The sequence below is a fragment of the Cricetulus griseus genome (genome assembly GCF_003668045.3).
Source record: "Cricetulus griseus strain 17A/GY chromosome 1 unlocalized genomic scaffold, alternate assembly CriGri-PICRH-1.0 chr1_1, whole genome shotgun sequence".
Lineage (NCBI taxonomy): Eukaryota > Metazoa > Chordata > Mammalia > Rodentia > Cricetidae > Cricetulus > Cricetulus griseus.
The window spans coordinates 138,441,308-138,458,199 of NW_023276807.1; the positions used below are offsets into that span (position 1 = coordinate 138,441,308).

At 39.4% G+C, this 16,892-nt stretch overlaps 1 protein-coding gene across 2 annotated transcripts in view; it reads left to right on the forward strand.

Annotated features, from left to right (window-relative positions):
• Gabrb1 (gamma-aminobutyric acid type A receptor subunit beta1) overlaps positions 1-16,892 on the forward strand; it is a 400,056-nt gene that overhangs the window by 140,152 nt on the left and 243,012 nt on the right. For both annotated transcript variants that reach the window (XM_027390838.2, XM_035453215.1), the window contains exon 4: positions 7,438-7,658. In XM_027390838.2, coding sequence (XP_027246639.2) covers positions 7,438-7,658 — 221 coding nt within the window. The remainder of the gene's footprint in view (positions 1-7,437; positions 7,659-16,892) is intronic.

The window sequence follows — 16,892 nt, forward strand, 5'->3', positions numbered from 1 at the left end:
GCTTTTCAACTTTTTGTGCTTCCATTTTTCCATTTTTTATTTGAGTTAGAACAAGATTGTTTTACATGTCAATCCCAGTTCCCTCTCCCTCCCCTCCTCCCCTACCACCTCCCCAACTAAAACCCTACCTATCACAAACCCTTTCTGCTCCCCAGGGAGTGTGAGGCCTTCCATAGGAGGTCTTCAGAGTCTGTCATATCCTTTGGGATAGGGCCTAGGTCCACCCCCATGTGTCTTGGCTCAGAGAGTATCCCTGTGTGTGAAATGGGCTCCCAAAGTTTACACCTATGCTAGGGATAAGTACTGATCTACTACAGAAGGCCCCAGGATTTCTGAGGCCTCCTCACTGACACCCAGATTCCTGGGGTCTGGATCAGTCTCATGCTGGTTTCCCGCTATCAGTCTGGGGACCAAGAGCTCCCCATTGTTCAGGTCAGCTGTTTCTTTGGGTTTCACCAGCCTGATCTGGCCCCCTTTGGTGCTTCCATTTTTTATAGACTGGTTTTATATAGCAATGCAGACATAATTATGTGCCATAACCTTTGAACTCAGTCTCACTGAGCGTGTATCATAGATATTTGTGGAGAAATAATTCTTTAAGAGGTATTACAATGTGTCCATCTATTCTTTTTCAGTCAGGAATACACTTACTGTACACATGTGAAATAGATGTTCTTATATATCTATGTAATTCCCATTCTTTGGAACTGGAGAAAAGTAGAGCCAAGTGATAATAGAGTTTGTCATGGTTCAGCAGCTGGAGCTGTAGATAACATACTCTCCATTAACAAGACTTTAGATATGGTAGTCTCAATCATCAGAATTATGGGTAGGATACTCTCCATCAGCAAGACTATAGGTAGGATACTCTCTGTCCTCAGGATTATGGGTAGGATACTATCTATCAGCAGGACTGTGGGTAGGATACTCTCCATCAGCAAAACTGTAGGTAGGATACTCTCCATCAGCAGGATTGTAGGTAGAATACTCTCCATTTTGTTAGGACCTGTAGGCAGGATATTCTCCATTAGCTAGAACTGTATGTAGGAAGGTCTCCATCATGCTATGATCATCAGAAGTGAGAGACAATCATGTACAGCTAACCAACCTCTAAGAAAAGTAAACAGATTTGGAAAGAACAGATCTCAGAGTTCAATTGTCAGGAACTTGTACTTGTAATCTCTTATAGTGATGTGTATTAAAATAGATGAAAATATAAGGTGAACCAGAGACTTCATTCTTTCTCAAAATATAGCATTTATTTAAGAATAGTTTGATGAGGAAGAATTGTTTAGGAAATCCTTTTGGATCCAATATTAGATGTTAAAGCATTATATTGTCTCTTCTAACATTGTCTGAGACATGTGATGCTGACAAAGACAAGTAATGAGCCACTCTCACTTTCCAATTCCCAGAAATGTCTTCTTACAAGACCTTCTAGTAACATGTATATATCACTATAATAAAATAGAAAATTACTATCTATCTTGTACTAGTAGTCTTCAGCAAGAAAACTCTGAACAGTACGCTATAAGTAAAGATATTTCTGTAACAGTGATGTAAGACTTTGAAGTGCTTAATGATGCTAAAAAAAAGTCATTTTATTGAAGACATGGTTTCTCAGTCTGAAGAAGGAGCCAGAGTTTTTCAACTATGAACACTTTACAGGAACTAATTCTTTGTGGTGGGGGCTGTGACGTGCATAGCAGTAAGTTCAGAAGATGTCTATCATCTCCTCACAGATGCTAGTACCATCACCCAGTTGTCACAGCCAGACCTTTCTTCAGATGTTGCCAAAGGTATTTTGAAAAGCAAAATCCTCATAACTTTACAACCACACATAAAACACTGATGTGTCTGTTTTGCCCAGAAAGAAAAATAAGTCTTTTATTTAATACAATGTCTTCTGTGAACCTCCATTGAGTGTTGCTGATTTGATATGCTCTTCCTTTCAATGAATCAAATTCTCTTATGCCTGAATTAGCCTGACCAATTTCATTAGCAATCTCACACCCACTAATTCCATTAATTTATTTGGTGTCAGAGAATCCCCTTTGGCCTGTAGTTTTTCTATACACATCACACTTGTCCTAAGGAGTAACTTACATACTGCAGAAAGCCAAAGGAATGCTTGGACTACTGCCAGACTCAGACCTGAAAGGAGAATTCTTTCAGTGCTCCTGGCTAAGAAGCAAGAATTTCTTGCTGAAATTTTTCAGATCTCTTTATAATGCTTTGAACTACTGAAAACCTAGTAGAAAAAACAAAAGTGTAGTAAAACAAAGCATAAAAATCTTCTGCATTTTTCGTCTAAAGTAACATACCCAGATATGGTTTTAGGTTATTATAGTTGTATATGACTGGTAACATTTTATAAATACACGGGATAAGAGTTAATAATGTGTATGCAATAAATCTATAGTAAATGATTTCACTGATGTGTAAAACACAACTTCTTTCCAAGAATAACTAACCAACCTCACAAAGGTTAGTGTGTGAACAAAAACTGGTAATCAATAGTAGATCTCACCCCAGAAGAGAGAGATTGTCAACACGTGTGCCATGTGATATAGAGAAAGGGAAAACAGATTGCTATACTTCAGATCTTTCCATACAGTTCATCATATTATTATGATTAATATTCCCAAAGATGATTTATTGGGATTATTAATCTGACTTATTGATATTTCTTTTAATCACACAAGAGGCCCAACTTCAGGCTACTAGACTGAGAAATGTTTAGCAATACCAGATGTAAGGGATGCTTGTTCCAATCACTTGTATCTCAGTGTAGTGCATCAGCATATAGAATTTTCCTTGGATTATTTCATACCAGAAGTTGGGAATGTCACGGCTTTAATTTAGATGTAATTTTCATTCAATATTTTTGAAAACAAAATGAGTTATGTGTGGCAAAGGTCTTTGTTTTGTTTTGTTTTGTTGCTGTTTCATTTATTTCTTTTTTATTTAAATTAGAAACAAGCTTCTCTTACATGTCAATCCCAGTTCCCTCTCCCTCCCCTCCTTCCCTGCCCTCCACTAACCCCCTACCCCATACCCTTTCTCCTCCCCAGGGAGGGTGAGGCCTTCCATGGGGGAATCTTCAAAGTCTGTCATATCATTTGGAGCAGGGCCTAGAACCTCTCCCTTGTATTTAGGCTGAGAGAGCATCCCTCTATGTGGAATGGGCTCCCAAAGTCCATTCGTGTACTAGGGATAATACTGATCCACTACCAGAAGCCCCATAGATTAACCAGACCTCTAAACTAGCATCCTTGTTCAGGGGATCTGGGTCGATCCTATTCTGGTTTCCCAATAAACATTCTGGAGTCCATGAACTCCCCCTTGTTCAGGTCAGCTGTTTCTGTGGGTTTCTCCAGCCTAGTCTTGACCCCTTTGATCACACCTTCTCCTTCTCTGCAACTGGATTCCAGAGTTCAACTCAGTGTTTAGCTGTGTGTGTCTGCTTCTGCTTCTATCAGCTACTGGATGAAGGCTCTAGGATGGCATATAAGGTAGTCATCAATCTCATGTTGGATAAGGGCATTTAAGGTAGCATCTCCACTATTTCTTATGTTGTTAGTTGGGGTCAACCTTGTAGATATATGGACATTTCCCTAGTGCCAGATTTCTCCTTAAACTTATACCTCTATGATGGTATCTCTTTTCTAGCTCTCCTCTATTCTTCCCCTGACTCAATCTTGCTCTCTCATATCCTCCTCTCCCCTCCTCTTTTTGCCTTCTCTTTCTCCTAGCTTCCTCTCCCCTCTCCCCATGCTCCCAATTAGCTCAAGAGATCATGTCCCTTTCGCCTTCTTCAAGGGACCGTGTATGTCTCTCTTAGGGTCCTCCTTGTTTCCTAGCTTCTCTGGCAGTGTAGATTGTAGGTTGGCAATCCTTTGCTCTATGTCTAAAATCCATATATGAGTGAGTACATGCCATGTTTGTATTTTTATGAATGGGTTAAGTCACTCAAGATTGTTTCTTCTTGTTTCCATTAATTTGCTTGGGAATTTCAAGATTCCACTGTTTTTTTTTTTGTTTGTTTTGTTTTGTTTTCCTCTGAGTAGTACTCCATTGTGTAAATGTACCACATTTTCTCCATCCATTCTTCAGTTGAGGGGCATCTAGTTTGCTTCCAGGTTCTGCCTATTATAAATAATGCTGCTATGAACATGGTTGAGCAGATGTCCTTGTATGAATGTGTATCTTTTGGGTATATGTCTAAGAGTGGAATTGCTGGATCTTGTGGTAGACTGATTGAGATTTTCCTGAGGAATCTCCATACTGATTTCCAAAGTGGCTGTACAAGTTTGCACTCCCACCAGCAGCGGGGGAGTATTCTCCTTCCTCCACATCCTCTCCAGCTTAAACTGCCATTGGTGTTTTTGATTTTAGCACATTCTGACAGGAGTAAGATGGTATATCAAAGTTGTTTTGATTTGCATTTCCCTGATGGCTAAGGATGTTGAGCACTTTCTTATGTGTCTTTCATCCATTTTAGATTCCTAAATTGAGAATTCTCTATTTTGTTCTATATCCCACTTTTTAATTGGATTATTTGATGTTTTGGTGACTAGCTACTTGAGTTCTTTCTATATTTTGGAAATCAACCCTCTATCAGATGAGGAATTCGTGAATATCTTTTCCCATTCTTTGGGCTGCCATTTTTGTCTTGTTGATTGTGTCCTTTGCCTTACAGAAACTTCTCAGTTTCTGGAGGTCCCATTTATTAATTGCCAATCTCAGTGTATGTGCTATTGGTGTTATGTTTAGAATTTAGTCTTCTGTACCACTTTTTTGGAGCATACCACCCACTTTCTCTTCTAAAAGGGTCAGTGTGGCTGGATTTATTTTGAGTTCTTTGATCCATTTGGACTTAAGGTTTGTGCATGGTGATAGATATGAATCTATCTGCAGTCATCTACATGTCTGCATCCAGTTATGCCAGCACCATTTATTGAAGATGCTTTCTTTTTTCCATTGTATAACTTCGGCATCTTTGTCAAAAATCAGGTGTTGATAGGTTAATATTGGGCTAATATCAGGGTTTACAATTGGATTCCATTGGTTTAACTGTATATTTTGTGCCAACATCAAGCTGTTTTCAGGACTATAGCTCTATAATAGTGCTTGAAGTCAGGGATGGTGATGCCTCAGGAAATTCCTTTATTGTACAGGGTTGTTTTGGCTATCCTGGGTCTTTTGCTGTTTTTGTATTTTTCCCACCCCTCGAAGTTTTTTTCTTTTTTATTTAAATTAGAAACAAGCTTCCTTTACATATCAATCTCAGTTCCCTCTCCCTCCCCTCCTCCCCAACCCCCCACCCACTCCTTATCCCAATCCCTTTCTGCTCCCCATGGAGGATGAGGCCTTCCAAGGGGGGATCTTCAAAGTCTGTCATATCATTTGGAGCAGGATGTAGACCCTCCCCAGTGTGTCTAGGCTAAGAGAGAGTATCCCTCTATGTGAAGAGGGCTCCTGAAGTTCATTTGTGTACTGGGGGTAAATACTGATCCACTACCAGTAGCCTCATAGATCGTCCAGACCTCCAAACTGACTTCCTCCTTTGGGGGTTTGGAACAGTCCTTAGATGTTTTCCCAGCTATCAGTCTGGGGTCCATGAGCAACCCCTTGTTCAGGCCAGCTGTTTCTGTGGGTTTCTCCAGTCTAGTCTTGACCCCTTTGCTCACCCCTCTATAGTAGGTAATTACCAATACAGAGTCAGGTAGAAATATAAGGGTATTTAATAGGGAAAAGCCTTACTTACAGAGTGAACCAGCCAGCCGGTGGTAGTCTGTACAGCAAGAAGCAAAGAGAAACCGAAACCGAAACGCAGTCCCCCTACTCACTCTGACCACACCCTCACAAGCCCTCAGGTACTCCTGTAGCCAGCCCCTAAGAAGGCATGGCTACAGCTTCCCCTACACCCCTCCTCCCTCTCTGCAACTGGATTCCAGAGTTCAGCTCAGTGTTTAGCTGTGGGTGTGTGCTTCTGCTTCCATCAGCTACTGGATGGAGGCTCTAGGATGGCATATAGGGTAGTTATCAACCTCATTGTCAGAGAAGGGCATTTAAGGTAGCCTCTCCACTATTTCTTAGATTGTTAGTTGGGATCAACCATGTAGATCTCTGGACATTTCCCTAGTGCCAGATTTCTCTTTAAACCTGTAATGGCTCCCTCTATGATGGCATCTCCTCTATTCATCCCCTCACTAGATCTTCCTGTTCCCTCATGTCCTCCTCTAACCCTCCTCTTCTCCCCTTCTCTTTCTCCTAACTCCCTCTTCCCTCCCCCCATGCTCCCCATTATCTTAGGAGACCTTGTCCCTTTCCCCTTCTCTGGGGGACCATGTATGTCTCTCTTTTGGTCCTTCTTGTTTCCTACCTTCTCTGGCGGAGTGGATTGTAGGCTGCTACTTCTAAAGTTGAGAATTGTTCTTTCAAAGTCTATGAAAAATTGTGCTGGGATTTTGATGGAGGTTGCATTGAATCTGTAGATTGCTTTTGGCAAGATTGCATTTTTACTAAGTTGATCCTACCTATCCAAGAGCATGGGAGATCTTTCCATTTTTTGATATCTCCTTTAATTTCTTTCTTTAAAGACTCAAAGTTCTTGGTTACAGGTCTGTCACTTTTTGGTTAACATTACCCCAAGATATTTTATGTTATTTGTGGCTATTGTAAAGGGTGATGTTTCTCTGATTTCTTTTTCAGCCCAATTATTATCTTATATAATAGGGCTACTGATTTATTTGAATTAATCTTGTATCCTGCCACTTTGCTGGAGATGTTTATCAGCTATAGGAGTTCCCTGGTAGAACACCAACTTTAAGTTAATACAGAGCTAAGGTTCTACCCTGAAATAAAGCTTGAAGTATAGTATCCTGGGGTTGAATTTTTGTTGGGTCTCTTGCAAGGTTTTTTCTATGATATTGTTGCCTTAAACTTTAACCTTAAAATCTAGTTCCATATATTGCTCCATCTTGGTGAACTTCTCATATGCATTCAGTCACTGGCCCAGGACTTCTAACATTTATGCTGCTCTGTGCTTAGTCCTATAAATTTCAATGTATTTAAATGTATCTTTTTGGGAACATGGGAAGGGACTCTAGGTATCCCTAACACCAAATTTACAAGTTCTTCTAATAAAATTTATTGTTTCAATTTTTAATATTTATGTATATGATGTTGTGTCAGGGAGCATGTGTGTTATGGCACATATGTGTCAGTGAAAAGGTAACTTTGTGGAATCAGTTTTTATCTTCCATCTTTCCATGAGTTCCAGGGAATGAAGTCAGACTTTCAGGTTTGTGCTGCAAGCATGCTTACCCTCTGAGCCTTCTTGCTGACCCTGTGTGCTTGCATTCTCTGCAAATGGCCTGAAATGATCATAATTGTAAAATTATATTTGGTGTTTTCTTTTTTCTTTCACAGGATTATACACTCACCATGTATTTCCAGCAGTCTTGGAAAGACAAGAGGCTTTCATATTCCGGAATCCCATTAAACCTGACCCTTGACAACAGAGTAGCAGACCAACTCTGGGTACCAGACACCTACTTTCTCAATGACAAGAAATCATTTGTGCATGGGGTCACAGTGAAAAACCGAATGATAAGGCTGCATCCTGATGGAACCGTCCTCTATGGACTACGGTAAATGCTTTCCTATTGTCTTGCTTTATGTCATTTTTTTGTTTCCTAGTTTTACAAGTCAGCAGAAGGGAGAGAATCAAGGAAGAGATATATAGGCTTATACGCATAACTAACAAATGTCTGGCCAGAAAAATCTTTTGGTCTGTTTAACTCAAAGTAGACAGCTTTGTCCATAAAGAGTAAGTGAGAAGTTTTTGTCTTGACTGTCAAATAATAAACAAAGCAGTAAAAATTGCCATTGCAAAAAAATTAAACATATCCTTTTTCATCAATTGTTTATCTCAGAGCCAATCAGATAGAACTGAAATGGGTTTTGGGTGTTGCATGTCATGACTTAATTATGAAAGAAAATAAAACAGTTTTGAAGAAAATGGAAATTGTGGAGCAGTTTTGAGAAAAATCATAATATTGTCATTTCCTTCACTTTTTATATTTTAGCCTTTACATTTAGGTCAATGATTCAGTTGATCTATAAACTGTTTGTGGACATTTTGCAAGAGCTCTAGGTTGTTGTTCAGTTTTCCCAGAGAGTATAGTTTAGTTGGGTATGGTTTGTTGAAAAAACTTTTCTTCATTGGATTATACTGATAACATTGATCAAATACACAGGGGGATTTTTATGCATTCAGCTGTGTCCCACTGTTCTACTTATTTAACCCCACACAGGGTCACTCTCTTTTAATTCATGTGGCCCTAAGCCAAGTGATGAAGGCAAAGTGTGTATCACCTTTAATCTTTATTTATATTTTGAGTTTTTTGAAATTTTACATTCTTTGTGTGTTGCTATAACTTTTAGAACCAAATTGTCCAATCTACCACATAATGCCCCTAAGTCTATTATGAAGAATTGCTGAGTCAATTGGTTAGTATGGGAATAATTAACATCATAAAATTATAAAGCTTTCCAACTCATGAATATGATCCATCTTTCATTTCTTTGGGCTATCATGCATTTATATCAGCTGCTTTCTGTATCACAGTGTGTTGTGTTTATGACTCAACTAAAAAGATAATTTTGTCTTTGACTTAAGTCAGCAATGTTTTACATGTTTACAACATTTCCTTTGATTTTTCTTATTACTAAGTCATAAAATGTTATAAACATGTATAGATGTCTATTATTGCTCTTGGTGTAATTGAAGGCTTAATAATTTAAAAAACTAAGCTATATTTCAAAACTGACTTTTTTATCAAAACTGCAATTAAATTGTGACTTGTTTAAAACTTTGGAATTACCTTGGGAAGTCCTTTAAGAAGCAAAAGATTTAGAAAAAGTCAAAGAGTTTATCACCCAGTTCTTTGCTGGGGAACAAAAATGTAGCTATATGTTTGGTAACAATGAAGGTGAAAGTCCCAGTTTAGAGATTCATTTCAGGCATTTTAGAAATCATTGGCAGCATCTAACAATGGGAATTACATCTAGAAAAATAACACTGGAGAATTATGAAGTTGACACACATCATTTTGCAACTTGAAATGCTGTGCTCTGAGCATGATATGGCTGTTGCGCACATGTATTCACAGCAGACATGATCAAGCCAGTTAAAAATTGCTCATCTCCACTGGTTGCCATCTTGGTTCAGCCACTTTCTTTTCTTTGACCTCAGTGACGCTATACAACTCTGTTGCCTTCTATTTTGTCTTCTCTAATTTAAATTTTTATTTTAACTTCAATAAAATTGTAAGAAGTTTCGAAAAATTGCAATATACAGTGGAGAGGGAATCTCTAAACTTTACCCCTAGCTGAGAAATATGGTCATTGATGGCTGCTGAAGGGAGAAAATTCATTTTTCTCTGGAAGTATGGCCACACCTCAATAGATGATGAACCACCAATATAAACATATAAGCATATAAACCACCAATATCAAATTTTAAGGGAGGATATGAAGTTGGAATTGAGAGGTGATGGAAGGGTCTTAGAGGAAGTTGGAAGACATGTAAGGGATGACATGATGAAGATGCATTATCTAAATGTACTAAATTTTCAAGTCATAAATAAAACAGAGAGAAAATTGAGACATAAAGGCCTATAGGTTTATCTAAGGCCACCAAGAAACAATGGCAGAATTAGGACCAAAATTCAGGTGTCCTTTCTCTCAAATCTTAGTTTATCAATACTATGTCCATTCAAACATACTTAATAATGAATATTCCCTTCCAAATAAAACAGCACTGTTTTCTACTCTTTAGAAACAAGCCAGGCCTGTGTAGACCTTAACTTGTAAACAGACAATAATGACCATCCAAAGAGAAACACAAACTATATTTAAATCAGATTAATTCCAATATCTTTATAGAACATTGTTTCTCATCGGGGAGCTGATCTCTGCTCTGATGTGTCCGCTTACTTCTTTTCTGCTCTTTCAACTTATTTGATTTTTTTTTCTTTCACCAGAAGCTTTTATCACCCAAGAGACCAAAAGTTTAACAGAGACTCTGGGACGTCTGAAGCTACAGGACAGATGTTGGGCTTGACAATCACATCTTTTTTTTTCTGGGTTTTTCAAAAAAGAGTTTCTCTGTGGCTTTGGAGGCTGTCCTGGAACTAGCTCTTGTAGACCAGGCTGGTCTCGAACTCACAGAATTCCGCCTGCCTCTGCCTCCCAAGTGCTGGGATTAAAGGCGTTGCACTACCACCGCTGGGCTTGATAGTCACAATTTTCTGATTAAGCAATCAGACCTTGAACAAATACCCGAATTTGATGAGCCTAAGTGTTATCATCTGTAGTGAGAGCTTACTATTCCCTAACTGATTATTGAGATGACCTTAAAAGGTAATTAACATGAGAACGAGTACATAGTATACTCTGAGTCATAGTTCTCTAAATTGTGCTTCATCAGATGCTGGAAATTTGCCTTCTGATTGGCTCTCTAGTTCTTGGGGATGCTAATGATTAGAATACAGATGCAGTTGTCCAATTAAGAAAATGCTCAATGGAGTGCTCCATATGTGCCTCCATTCACAATTCTGACCCTGAGAATAGCTTTCCAGGAGTCAAGGGGGCTTCTACTGTTGCAGAGCAAGCAGCATCTGAAAAGGAGAGCCAAGAGACTTTCAGCTTACACAGTCCCTGTCCCCTAGTCAGCCATTTGCACACCTTGGGCTTCCATCACATTTCATTTATCATCCTATCTACTAAATCCCGTTCACTTTAATTCCTCAGATATAACATTTCCTAGTTGTAAAATGAAGATCTGCCTGATTCTCATAAAAGCCTTTTAAAAGAATAGCTATCATTTATCATTCTTAAGCACACAAAGCAGAAAATCCTTATCATATAACATACATTTTGGCATCTTCGGGACTGTACAGTACTTATTTTAGACATGAGTAATTGAGACAATGATACTGATGGTTTTATCCACTTTCATAAGTCCACTTAATAGTCATTGTGAATGGGCCCATATATTAACAAGTAATTTTAGCAATGATTGGATTGATGTACCCAAAGCCCCTTAAGCCTGCTTTTCCATGATCATAAAACAATATTTTTAAATTAAATAGATTTTGCTGATTTCAAATTCAATATGAGATGCTATTTTTTAAGTTATATGGAACTACAAAAATTTTTAAAGCCTCTCTAAGTCAGATTTTACACCTAAGATGTAATACCTTCTCCTGTAAGCACTAGAACACAATGACATCTAATATAGGATAATACTGCATAACCAGGCTACTATATAACAGGTCTCTAGCACATCAATACTTAAGCACTTTGCTCTTGAGTGACCTGTTCCTCTGTTGTGGAAAAAAATGCATTATTCTAAGGGAAAATACTGCCACCACAATTGTATCTTTTTAAAATGGGAGTTGGGTCAACTGTTTCTGCAGGTTTCTCTAGTACCATCTTGGCTCCTTTGCTCATCCCTCCTCACTCCACATAACTGGATTCCAGGAGTCTATGGTTCAGTGCTTAGCTGTGGGTGCCTGTTTCTGCTTCGGACAGCTACTGGATGAAGGCTTTAGGAATGGTAACCTAGGTAGACATCAATCTCATTATAGAGGAGGGGTATCAATGGTATCTTCCCTGCCACTGCCTGGATTCTTAGTTGGGGTAATCCCTGTGGATTCCCTAACATTTCCCCTGTGCCAGACCTCTCTCCAAACCTGCACTGTCTCCCTCTATAAAGGCATCTCCTTTCTTGCCCTCCTCTATTCCTCCCCTGTCTCAGTCCTCTTGTTTTCCTCACCTTCTTCCTCCATTCACCCATGCTCCTACTTTGCTCAGGGGTTCTTGTCCCCCTCCCCGTATTTGAGGGACTATGCAATTTTCTCTTGGGGTCCTCCTTGTTTCCTAGCTCCTTTGGCAGTGTGGATTATAGACTGGCAATCCTTTGCTCTATGTCTAAAAATCATATATGAGTGAGTACATACCATATTTATCTTTTTGTGACTGGGTTACTTTCCTCAGGATTCCATTGGATTCTTTGCTGAGTAGTACTCCATTGTGCAAATGTACCACATTTTCTCTATCCTCAGTTGAGGGGCATCTAGGTTGCTTCCAGGTCCTGGCTATTACAAATAATGCTGCAATGAACATAGTTGAACATATGTCCTTATTGTATTAATGTGCATTTTGGAGGCATATGCCAAAGAGAGGAATTGCTGGATCTTGGGGTAGACTGATTCCCATTTTCCTGAGAAACCACCATACTGATTTCCAAAGTGGTTGTTCAAGTTTGCACTCCCATCAGCAATGGAGGAGTCATCCTCTTTCTCCACATCTTCTCCAGCAGACTGTCATTGGTGTTATTGATTTTAGCCATTATGACAGGAGTAAGATGGTATCACAGAGTGGTTTTGAGTTGCATTTCCCTGATGACTAAGGATGTTGAGCACTTTCTCAAGTGTCTTTCAGACATTTTAGATTCCTCTGTCGAGAATTCTCTATTTAGATCTGTACTCCACTTTTTAATTGCATTGTTTAGTGTTTTGGTGGCTACCTTCTTGAGTTCATTGTATATTTTGGTGATCAGCCCTCTGTCAGATGTGGGGTTGGTGAATATCTTTTCCCATTCTGTGGGCTGCCATTTTGTCTTGTTGACTATGTCCTTTGCTTACCAAAGCTTCTCAGTTTCAGGAGGTACCATTTGTTAATTGTCAATCTAAATTTTGTTTATGCTACTGGTGTTATGTTCAGAAAGCAGTCCCATATACCAATTTGTTCGAGTGTACCCCCAACCTTCTCTTCTAGGAGGTTCAGTGTGGCTGAATTTATGTTGAGGTCTTTGATCTAGAGACTCTAGTCATAAAGCTGGGCAAACAGCACTGGATCAAACCAAAGCCTCTGAATGTGGGTGCCAGATAGGAGGCCATGGCAGTCTATGGGACCTATAACAGTGGAGCCAGTATTTATCCCTAGAGCACAAATGGACTTTGAGAGCCCATTCTCTGTGGAGGGATACTATTGCAGCCCAGATACAACAAGGAGCGCCTAGGCCCTCCCCCAAATGATATGATGGACTTTGAAGGTCCCCTGTGCAGGGCCTCACTATCCCTGGGGAGTTGGGAGATGGATTGGGGGTTGGTGGAGAACATGGTAGGATGGAAGGCTGAGGGAATGGGGGTATGGATATGTATGAGTATATGTATGAGTAGTATGGATATGTATGAGTAGTAATTAAGGAATAAAAGAAAGAAAAAAATTAATTAGTATGATGGGGCTATCCATGGGTCTCATTAGAGAGGTTTGTGTAGTATGCATTTATTGTGTACATTACAGCAACATTGGATCCTTGATGATTTCCAATTAGGGAATTTTAAAAGGAGCAATTAGAAGCCTGGGATGCAATTTGAGAGGGTATAGAATTTTCTTAGACCTTTGTTGCTTTTCTCCTTGTGTTATATATGTAATATATACATAAATGTCTATATAAAAGATTTGAGAGTAAAAAAAAAAACGAGTTGGTGCTCTAATCTATAACCATGAACCCTGTCATATCCACTAAAGTAGGCAAAATCATTTATTTTCTTAGCATGTCCCTCAATGTCACATATCAAGTCCTTAAAATTCCCCTTCCTTTCCTCCTTCTTTGCATTTTGTTCTAAGAAAGTTTTCTCTTTTCTATAGGCTAATGTCTTAACAATAGCATCTAATCATATTATTGCATAGTCTTTAGACTCAGCACCCTGTTTTGTCTACATCTTCAGACCTTGCTCTGTATTGATATCTTTGCCTTGGTTTTTCTCTTTGAATTCCAATCTTCTCACAAACTTGGTTTCCTCTTCTTTATCACAACTCATTTCTCAGTCCCCATCAGCAAGGCTCCTACCCATGCTACTTGCTTAAGCAGCTATGCCAATAGTTACTAAAGTAATTGTTCACTCTCTGCTTGACTCCTTTGAATGACTTCATGATGACCGGTACTGGCTTAAAGGTTTATCTTTTGTCTCTAACGTGTGCTGAAGCAGTTATCCCAGCTTTGACCTGCTCATTCAATTGAACAACAGTAAGTATCTAAAACCCCCATAGTAGCCAGTGTCAGGGAAAGTTTCGTAATTGGGTACCTGAAGGGACCAGCTCCCCGTTTCAGGAGCCATAACAGCCTAGTAATGCTTGCCTGACCTTGCCTTGGTCACTAGGAGGTCAGATGCCTGCCCGTTTCGGCAGCCATGACAGTAGCAGTTCTTGTCTGACTTTACCTTGGTCACTAGGAGGTCAGATGCCTGCCTCATGGCAAGGAACCAATCAGAAGTTAGCTGGTAGTGCTATGCTTTACAGCTCTGGGTGTGCTTTAAGGACAAGTGCGTAGCAATGACTCGCAGAGCATAGCAACCGCCCTGGGTGGGCCTATGGGCCATAACAACCAGTTGACCAATCAACACAGGGCAAGCTTGGAGACACACCAATCCTGAGCTTGTTGGTACCCTGTGACACTCCCCTTATGCTGCCCTATATGATCTCTATGCAGTGGCTTCTCACCATCTTTCCTAGCCATCCGCCATGGTAGATGGATGAAAGGCCCGAGCTAACATGGCGTTAGCTTGTTAAACAACTACAATAAAGCCTCATGCTGTTTGCATCAAGCTTTCGACTCCACCTGGTGATTGGGGTTGCCGTGGTCCTGGGCTGAGATCCTGGGGTCCTGAGCCTCTGGGGGTCTTTCATACCCAGCATCTGATTTTGAATGTTCTGCCTTTCTACCTGACACACTACTTATTTCATGTCATTTGTTTTTCTTCCTTACTAGGAACAAGTGATAGAAAAGCCATCAGTATCTTGATAAATCAGCACACACTGCACTGTTCACAGTAACCTGTGCTGTTTAATCATCTTTCCTGCTTACAAACTATTTCTTCCATCTAAATTACCAGCCTCACTCACCATCTACCACTCTTTGCCCATTTTTCTTGCTCAATTGTTTTACTTATTTATCATTACCATCAGTATTCTTTCTGCTAAGATAACCCCTACCCCCCTCCCCCGCCCCCGAGCATCCAATTCAGTGGTTTCACAGCCTACATAAATTTGGTTTCAATTCTCTGTCTGGAATCCAAGAATCTCTAGTTGTTTTTCTAAATAACTCTAAGAGATTTCAAGTTAAACTATGCACTGGATATTGAAAATAATGTCTGCAGAAAATTATAATTTAATGGGAAAGCACATCACTGCAACTCTGTTTGTTGAAAGTCCTCTCCTTCTCTGCCTGAAAATGGGCATGGCTGTTTCAGTACCCTCCCCTTGTGTAAATGGATGGTATTTCCTCTTCTTTTCACAGTCTCACTATGTGTGTCTGTGTCTGTGCTTTTCCCTTTCATGAGGGCATCACTCTGTATGGTAACTCTTTCCCATTTTCCTTCTTTGTCTGGAAATTGCCTCTAAATTTCTTCCATGAAGAACACACATTCTCCCTAGGCCAGAAGGAAAACTCTCATTTCTTAGAGATCACAATTTAATCTCACCAAGACCCCTGGGTTTGCACCTTTTTGCAACACTTTAACTTTCTGTGTCTTGGATCTGGTTACTTTTTCTGTAAAATAAAAGAATGTATAATTGTTGAATATACAAACTGTATTTCCCTAACCTCTTTCAAACTAAATGAATGCCCAGCAAATTTTTGTAAAAGCAAGCAACATTAATATGTGCAGAATGCACTTACCTGACTCACAGTCATCAGCTGCAGTGTTTCTTTTTATCTAAATGATGGCTTTTAAGCAAAGAATGATTATTGCTATTAGTGACCAGATGTACTCAGTGTCTTAGGCAAACACTGTCCAGATGGTTGCACATTCCAGCTCTCTCCAAGGCCTATACATTAAGGGGCTAAAAGACTATTGGTTTTTCCTTAAAAAATGACAAGCATGGAATAATGTAATTATGTGAAGACATTTAGTGGAGTATTTAACTGCCCAAGAACATGCCCTCCTCCTTTGTCTTCCTCTTTTAACTCTGCCAGTTCTGTCCTTTTTTTATTTTCCATGGCTTCTTCATCTATCTCCTACTAGAAGTGTGTCCAGAACCAGATTAGTCCAGAACCAGATTAATTTAAGTATCTGTGAAAGCTTCTTTAGATGAGTGGGCAACCCACTCACAGTAAGACTTGGTGTGTGTATTTAGGAGTCTACACATCTTCTGAGCATGCACAGAGGACACTGTATATACCACATCATTTTAATTAGTATTTATGGATATTCCCACATAAGATTTATCTATAATCACATATAAACATTTGAAACCATAGTATAGCCCAGTCCTTTACTTGGTACTCCACTTACATTGGCACATTTAGTTGTTGCCATGACCCTATGCACTATACGTTTTAAGAAGCTTGCATGGTGCTTTATGATACCATGAAAGCTAGCCCTCAAGGAGACGAGTTTTAGGTTACCTTCTAAAGAGAGAAAGTCACCAAATTCCTACCCAGCTCTGATGCCTATGAGTCACAAAAATGACCCTAAGGGTGCAGTAGTGACACTTCTAGCTTTGCAGTAACAGTGGCTCTGTAGATTTAAGACTCACTCAACAAGAGGAAAACCATGCCTGTTGCTTCAAATCTAGCCAAACTACACAGGGTTAGTGAAATCATAAATCTTAGAGGAGAACCTATAGCTCCACTTTTACTGAGCCAGAATAATCCCTAGCTATACTCTAAATGTGTGTATATCACAAATGAATGTAATCATTTTGTATTTTTTAAATTCCATTTAGATTTGTCTTGTAATAGACAATATATTTACATGGTTTAAAATGCAAAATCCAAGACAAGAGAAAACATGCTTTTCTTGTTGCTT